Source organism: Cystoisospora suis (assembly GCF_002600585.1).
Source record: "Cystoisospora suis strain Wien I chromosome Unknown contig_254, whole genome shotgun sequence".
In the NCBI taxonomy this organism is placed as follows: Eukaryota; Apicomplexa; class Conoidasida; order Eucoccidiorida; family Sarcocystidae; genus Cystoisospora; species Cystoisospora suis.
This window is the reverse complement of record NW_027153056.1, coordinates 6193-14571: the sequence shown is the minus strand read 5'-3', so window position 1 is coordinate 14571 and position 8379 is coordinate 6193. Positions and strand designations below refer to the sequence as shown.

General features: G+C 54.9%; 1 protein-coding gene across 1 annotated transcript in view; it reads left to right on the top strand.

The window, feature by feature from the left end:
- Window positions 1-1741: 1741 nt before the first annotated feature.
- Window positions 1742-8379, top strand: part of CSUI_000637 (fusaric acid resistance-like protein) — a 9442-nt gene continuing 2804 nt past the window's right edge. The window contains exons 1-5 of the mRNA XM_068060870.1: window positions 1742-4091; window positions 4580-6369; window positions 6683-7066; window positions 7539-8001; window positions 8342-8379. The exon at window positions 8342-8379 is cut by the window's right edge and continues 408 nt beyond it. Coding sequence (XP_067927154.1) covers window positions 2944-4091; window positions 4580-6369; window positions 6683-7066; window positions 7539-8001; window positions 8342-8379 — 3823 coding nt within the window. The 5' untranslated portion in view covers window positions 1742-2943. The remainder of the gene's footprint in view (window positions 4092-4579; window positions 6370-6682; window positions 7067-7538; window positions 8002-8341) is intronic.

Here is an 8379-nt window from a genome sequence, read left to right as displayed (position 1 = left end):
CCTTCCCGGTACCGTAGCGTCTCTAACGGCACCGGGCGTCCCAACACCTCTACACGCTACAGAGCTTTACCACTGTGGGCAGTAGTCTTGGCTGCCTATCACAGCGTACTGTAGCAGCTCACCCGCTGACTATTAGCCGAGTGACCACTGCAGGCTTTGGCGGCATATCACCAAACACGACTAGAAAACGACATTCTGTCGTCTGCTGATGTGCCGCGCGCGTGTCTGACGTTTCAGCAACAGTTTCGGAGTCGTTCGTACCAACGGACGACGTGAGGACAAGCCAACCACATCGTCTGTGTAGGACCATAGGCAGCGTAAGCGGTGCCGTGACCCAGAAAAAAGCTGGTTCACGGTGCCCGTTGCGCTCAGGGCTCAAGTACATCTTCGACGTGTCAGTGCCGCCCAGTGTATGGCGATGTCCCTTGCGCGCAAATGTGAAAACCCAGCTTCGCTGGAAGAGCGAAGCGTCCACAATGTTTGCTGTGGGAAGAGAGCGGCCGTAGTTGCACACGCCCCCGCAACTCCAAGACCGGGAAGGTGCCTTCGTCATCGTGTAGTGTAAAAGCGACTCCGTTCGGATAATCTCTCGGTACTCAAAATAGAGGCGTCCAAATACGCTGTCCTAGTATGCTAAAAAAATGCTGTTCTTTTCGTCTCAAAGAAGAGCCTGGAGGTAGATATGGCTGACGTGTAAATACCAGCTGTTGGAAACCGTGTTCGCGGTTCAAACTGGAAGCGCATAAAAGAGGTAAAGCGTCAGTTGAAAAGGGGTCATACAGACTTCGAGAGAAGGGCCACGGAGAACCAGCCGGCACCCAGTTCGGCTGATTCGTTCGAACGAGCTAATGGACTTCGGAATCCGGGGAGTTTATAAACGAGGGCGGCCAATGGTGAGTGGCTGATGCTTCCGGTTGACGACTGGGCCACACCCAGTACGGATCCCTCCGCGAGAGAGTGGAGCGCGCGGGGGAGTTTGCAACAACAAAAGAGCAGAAGAAGCCGGGGGATCAGTGGCAAGCTAAAGTAACGGTGTAAGGACCGCGCAGGCAAGAGGAAGCCCCACGTAGGGTTGGAATGGAGCGAACTCTTGAACCCCAAAACGAAAACAAGGCCCTTCCGGCTCCCCCTCGTCATCAGATACAAATTCGATGCAAGATTTTTTTTTATAGGGGACACCCAGTGGAGATCGGAAACTGCGCGTCCCGTCCTGCAGTTGCTTAGGCATCGGGTGTGCGTTCTTCACCTTGACTTTCTTGCTGGTACGTTCTTTCTCTTGTTGGTGCTCTGCTGGACCTGTATCGGTTTGTCCCCACAATCTCTCGTGGTGGAGCTTCCCAAGTACTTCGCTAGCTCTACTTCTCACCGCGCAATCGTCTTCCGGGGCAGTACGTGCAGGAGCCTGCCCCGACCAAGTGACAGCTGACTGGCCGACAGCAGCTCGGCACCGCCCGCCTGGCCGCTAGGTCGTGGGCAAAGTCGTAGAAATCTTCCCAGGGAGGGAGGTTAGGAAGGGAACACGATTTCCGAGCACATGGGGCTGCTAGGTCCGGGGCTGCTGCAGCTCCCTACTTCTGAGCCGGCTTGCATCGCCGTACTTTCCCAAACAGCAGACTCGAAACGGGCAGAACTTGGTCACACAAGTCAGCCGCAGCTCATTGCCTTTTGAGTCGTGTTGTCACGACTGCACTCTGTCGTGGGAGCTTGCAGCCAGGAGGCCCGCTTCTGCGTTCAAAGCTGCCGGGGTGATCGCAATGGGTGGGTAGCCGTCGCTTCGCATGTCAGCCCCGGCTGCCTCACCCCATGTGCTGCTGGCCGCTTGCCACGGCGCCGCCAAGTTTCTACGTGCTTCTTTACGTTGAAGGCCGAATTGCGGCAGATGAAGAGAGGACTATGTCTGCTTTCGTCTCCTGCTCCGCATTTGATGTGGTCGGTAATCCGTCTGCCGTGTACGTGTATCAGCGTTGACAACTGGTAGTCTGTTGTCCTAAGCGACGGTGTCAACATCTCTCTCCTGCGACTCTTTTCCGTCCTGAAGACATTTTCCCTGAGGCGTTCTGAACCAGCGATCTCGTAGTTCTGAGGTTTTCCGTTGTCGCCTGGTGTAAGGCCAAGCTCCGGCCACTGGCTCGTCGAGCCCCAAGTTCCGTCGTGCAGTAGAGGCCCCACGTGTTCTCAGCAAAAATTTTTTCCACGCTTTTGGTGTCCACTCTGTCCGGCTTTTTGTTTCTCTAAAAACGGCCAAGGTCAATCGGGGAGGTCCCGCTGTTTCGCATGGTCGACAGCGGCGCATAGCTCTTTTTTTTTCTCATGCCTCTGCGGCCTTTGATTACACGATGAGGCGCGCGGGGCAGGGGTGAGCGAGTTCTTTTGACGCCGTGTTGGTTTAGGTCTTAGTCGTGCTCGTGTGTGACGAATTCAGGAAGATACGAGGCACGGCGGTTTGTGACTGGAAGTGGTGGTTTTTACCCTGCACAGTTGTCACGTTTCTGTTCTCTTTTGACGAAAGCTGCGGTCTTGAAGCAGTCTCACGCCGGCCGGTGAGTCGCAGCGCCTTTAGTGTGTCACTCTTTGCCACTGCGGATGGTCAAGCTTTCACTTCGTGCACCGTGCTGGGGTTCTCCGGCCGTCATGCTGTTGCCAGATGGCCGGCGAATGCGTGTCACTTCGGAGCGGGATTCTCGTAGAGAAGGCTGGCTGTGAGGCCGCGTCCATCCCCCTCCCGCAACAGTCTCCGGGTTCTCGGAGAGGACGCGAAGATTTCGACTGGAGGTCCATACACCTTTATGGGACTGCTGCTGTCCTGAGGTACACCGGGACGTCTGTCAGCGAGTGGGCCTGTTTTCTGCGGATTTCCGGTGTGAACCGACTTTACAAGTTAACTGTCAACTCCGAATTTGCCGTTGCATTCCCGGACGCTTGGTTTAGAGACAGCCTGCGAAGATGAAGCTTCCCAGCCTTGCTGAATCCGGCCGTGGCCGGTATAAACTCTCAGAGGGGGAGGATTCGAACTGGAACACCTACGTCGTGTTCCCGGCCCAGTCTTCTGTTGCAGCGAATGCCAGTAGGCGTTTCGAAAAGGGCCTCAGGCTTGCTCTTGGAGGCGCGCTTGTCTATGTCCTCTCAATGATAGACATTCCTTCTCTGGATTACTCATTTCGTTACGTAGCGCCCTTTGTTTACTGGGTTGTCGCGGCCCTAACGCCGCCTTTCCTCAGCACCATTCCACTCCTCCTTTTCGCGGGGCTGCTCTGCATCGTTATCGTGTGCACCTGCGTAAGTGCGATAATTGCTGCCATGACCTTAGGCGACCCAACTGGCAAAATTTTAGCGGTGGTTCTGTACGGTGTGATCATGTTGTGGGCATTAGGGTTGAATGTGGGAAAAAAGAAGGAACTGACCATCATTGGGTCGTACATCTTCACGTATGTTATGCCTCTTGCGTTGCTCATCGCATTGCCATACGCGGTCAACGGCTTGTCTATTCCGATACCGAGTGAGTTATTTGGAAAAATCCAGGTATTTCTAGAGAACCCTACTCCGAAGATGCTCGACGTTATGGTAAAGGCGGTTGCCTCCTACCTGCGGGAAGATCCCGAAGTTGTTTCTAACTTCATTAACACTTTCTTGACTAGGCCACTGTTCGTCAATGCCATTATCCTCAAGGTCAACAAACAGCTGCACCTGCAGCTCCCCCTCTTCCCCTTGACCCACAAGCTCGACCCGTTGGTAGTGCTTCAGACTTTTATGAAGGTTGCTCTCCAGACGATTCCCAAAGACAAAGTCATCGATATTGATTTCAACCTCGAGAACATCCCAAAGATCAGCTCGGACATAGCGTGGATCAATGGCGCACCCTGCAACATCCGCGGATCATTACATAGCGGCTTTGTTTTCACTGTGAAAACAGGTCTGTGGCTCATTAGGGTTCTCTGGACTGCAGCGGGTCGTCTTGGCTTCCTCCGAAACCTTTTCGCGTTCGCCTGTCTGGGGTACGCAATCTGGGTCCTCGTCATGATAATTCCGCCGATTCATCGCCAGCGCGACGTTGTCCGAAGAGATCTTGCTGACTGCACAATTAGCATTAACAGGTAAGGTTGCAGTGCCGCCTGGCGTCCCATGGGAGCTCTTTGCTGCATACCTGGAGGAAAAAGAGGTTCAGTGATGTTGCCTTGTTTGGGTAAGCCGTTTCTCCTGCTTGTGCTGATCGTTTTGCTGGCTTCACGCTCACTCGGTTCGTTTTGGATCCTGTTGTCATCTGTTGTAAGGCACCGTATGCCTGTATGCACTCACGAGCTTGAGAGTGTGCCTATGGGCACGACTGAGTGCGGACTCGGACTTCAGGGGTCCGAGGCTGCTTGCTGAGGAGGAGTGTGTTGAGGCAGAACGTGTGTTTGTTTGACGCTTGGAGACGAGTTGTCGGTGATGGAGCGGGGGCTAGAACTGTGCCAGGGCCGCTAAAGGCGGTGACTCACTGGTGGTGTTGGGTGCCTACCGAGGCTTGGTTAGACTGGAGTGTCAGTTCCTTCCTTTTGTATCCGTCTGCTGTATTCGAGTCCTGTTGTGAACACGTGTGTAGATGTCTTCGCGCGACACGGGAGGTACTGCACTGCCTAGAAGCTCCTCGCAGTGCGACTCCAAGTGCGCAGCCGGCGAGGGACCCTGCGCCGTCACTGCTTAGCTCGCGAGCTTCGGCGGCGGAACACGAGCACCATGCGACACACGACACCGGGGGTACTGCTCCCAAAAGTGGTGCTGCCGGTCACGGCCATTCTTCGCGGGAGCACCACAATGCCCGGCGAGACGGGACAAAATCGTCACCATCAGAGAGACTCACATCCAATGCTTCCTACCTTAAGGCGATTTCGTTTTCAAGTGCAAAATTCTCGGACGCGGTTGTTCCCTTGAAGCAGTCGGTGATCAGATTGTCAGAGGACAAGAAGCGGGTCTTCATGTCTGGTTTGGAGCCATACTTGCTTAGCGCAGGGCCGATGACATTTGTGGTCAAGGAGGTCGACGAAGTGCGGGAGCGCTTGCTTCAGTGCGCAGCGTACGTAGAGCAACTTTGCAGAGTATTATTTGACGTCGTCCGGAGTAGTGTGGTCAACGCTGATTTCGGAATTTGGACGCCAACTGTGTACAAGATCGAGGCGATCGTTGCCAAAGCTGAGGAGGTGTACCAGACTTGCGGCGAGCTTATCATGATGCAGCCAGCTCGCATTTTTCGCAGACGCTACCGAGAACGGGTAGAGGAGAAACTGCTACACCTCAAGGAATTGGAACTAGATCTCTCCGGCCTTCACCAGGAAATTAGCGAGCTGGCGAACGTAGCGACTGACAAAGTATTCTACGAGTTTGGGCGCACCCCAACGTCAGCCGGAGACGATTTCCGCAGTCGCAGTCCCCTCGGAGCCCCGCTGCCGAAGAAGACGTCTATGAAGCAGCCGGCACTGCCAGCGCAACTATCAGGTGAGTCAAACGACGTTGAAGCTCTCCGTGGAGACTTGAGGGTTTCCCGTCCGGAAGAGGAGCTTCAAGCGCCACCCCCCCCCGACACAATCTCTGACCACGACGACGCCGACATGGCGACGTCGAAACCTGCAGAGCCTGTTTCAGCTTCGGATTCCGTCGGTCGGCCAGTTGATGCTGGAAGTGCGCAGGGAAGCAATCGCGATGTGCCCAGCGAGAGGACGATGTTGTTGGGACAGGCTGCGCCAGCAAGTGGTGTTCAGACGACAGGAGAGCCTCAATACCAGGCTGATAAGCCCCCCTTGAAGACAGTTGGAGAAACGACGCCTCTTGTGGCTGTGCTAGCGGACTCTGCGAAGGACGTCCTACCAGACGCGCGCGGGGCCAGCTTCCGTGCAGCCGCGGTGGGACTTCCGAATAAGGATTCCAGGGTACACGCAAAGGTGTCTCACCAAGAAACGAGAGTCCGAGTTCAAGGCAAGCACGCATCCAATTCACCACAGACGGTAGCCTCTCTGGATCAGGAAGAGGCGCGGAACGTCAGTCGGACAATGGATCACATGCCGCTGTCTATGGCGCTTGTGGCGAAGTATCATGCGGCATTTAAGGAACCTGTTGCTCTTGCCAAAGCTGTGCAGGCTCTGCATGAAGCCCAGCGACGGAAGACGTGGAAGAACCTGCTCACAAACTTAGCGTTTCCGTTGCTTCCTATGATTGTACATCTAGCGCGACTGACGATTACGCCTCTCGGGGAGTTCCTCGTCTGGCGGAAGAACTGGCGAGGCCCGAACGCCTGGTGGCGGGATCCTGAGGTTTGGTATCTCGTCAAGTTCTTTGTTCCCATGCTCCTTCTCTTCTCTTTCGCGGTGTTCTTCAAGGATTTCTCGCAGTACACCTGGGGTGAGTCAAGCCATGAATTTTTGCGTACGCTTGAGTCTGCGATGGGTGTGCGCGAGCATGCGGAGCCAGGGGGATATCGCTGTTCTTCAGCCTGTCCCAGGGGGTTAGCGACGAGGAGGGCTGCATTTGCGAGGTGCCTCTTGGTAATGCTGTCAGTGTCTCGAAGGAGAAACTGTAGTACTCGCATGTGAGCAGCTTGCGGGCTTTTTTCGAGTGAGGCTGCTTGTGTTTAGTAGCCGAAGTCGACTCTTTCTGGGGTCTACAGCAACGCCTGAGACGGGTGCGGGCGTTCTCTTTGCGTGTTTTTTTCAAGGGCAGGAACTGACTTCGTCGCCGATGATCCTGGACTACAGCACCCAAGGCATCACCACTCGGACTGTTCCATGGATAATGCTGGGATTCTTGACGTGTCTGCAGACAACATACAACGGAACGGTTTTCCGCGGAATGAACCGTCTCGTGGGAATAGTGTTCGGCTCCGCTACCGCATGTCTCGTCATGTATGCTTGTGGTCACAGCATTGCGAAGATCGTGTGCTTCAGCTGCTGTCTCCTTTTTCTGGATGTGTTTATCATGGCCGATTGCAAGAATCCTAATTATGGCTTCCACGCCGTCTGGGGCTACGCAGGAATGGTTTTCACGTACACCCACGTCCTTGTAGTTGGTCTGGCTTTCGAAGAACTCGGAGGTCTCACAGGTGAGAAGAGGTTTGGGTCAGTTTTCGATGATCAGCACAGTCACTCGGGGCACAGTCAGAGAATGTGGCATCACATCGGAGGAAGCAACGGTCCTGAACTATGTACTGGACTAGCGAGTCACACTGATCCACTGATCTTATTCCGGCCGAAGTGTAGTAGGTGCCAGCATCGCTCATTGCTCTGGTCAGGCTGCTGCACCCGTAGCTTTTTTCGAGGCAAGTTTCACTGGTTCTGCGGAACAGTCGCGGCCCGAGACTTGCGATTCAGGACTTCTGCTTCGTGCTTGCAAGTTTTGGGACCCACCGGAAGCAGCAGTAGTGCTGCCATTGCCTTTGAGGGGGACGCCGTCGCTGGTTCACGCTCCGGGTGCTTGTGCGTTTGCGGAGGACCGGGGTAAACTGGACTTCCTCCGCCCGAACAGCTGCGGACACATGCTGTTTTGCTTCGATACTTTGTTCTTTTCGACTGCAGGTTCGCGTGACTATTTAGTCGTAACCCGGATCGTTTCAAACGCTATTGGCATATTGCTGGCCCTTATAGTTGCGCACATTCCTCCAGTCTGCAGTGGTAACAATGCGGCTTCAGAGCGTTACGGCGAATCCCTTGAAAGTTGCTCTTTGGCCATTGGCAGAGCAGTCAAGTACCTGTTAGATGCATCCGATCAGGGGACGGGGTCGGGGTCGCCGAGCCAGGTCGCAGCCCGGAACAGTTCCAGCTCCGAGTCACACCACTCCGCAGCGGCAAGCCAGAAGACTTCGGGCAAAGGTTCCGGCACCAAGGGGACTAGTCAGGCTGGCTCGGGAGAGGCGCTAGTGGCGGCGGCTGCGTCGCATACTGGCGTGTCCGGCGAAGCGGGACAAGAGAAGGCAAGACTGCAGGACACAGGAGGCAATGCAGCAAACGAGTCGGAGAGTTTCCTTGAGCACACCAGCGAGTAAGTCTGCGTTGTTTCAGACAGTGAGTGTGATCAAGTTGACTTCTAGTGACAAGTAGCTGGGAGGGCTCGTGACTTTTTTTTTTTTGATCAAGGGTACTTCCCGCGCGGCACCACGTTTCTGCCGTGTTGGACAGCTCTTGCGCTGTGGTGAAACAGTATTCGGCATGCATTTGCCGGGGCAACTCAGTAGCGGTATTCTCTGTAGGGCGCGCAGAAGTGTAGACGACTTGTTGAGCCCGCGACATGCTTTTGAATGGTGATTTCGTCTCACCCTGATGAGGGAGCCGAAGCAAGTCCGTGGTCGTCCTCGTGTATGGCGTTACCAGCGTTGACACAGAAAATGCATATGTCCCATTCTGTTTCTGTTCCTGTGGT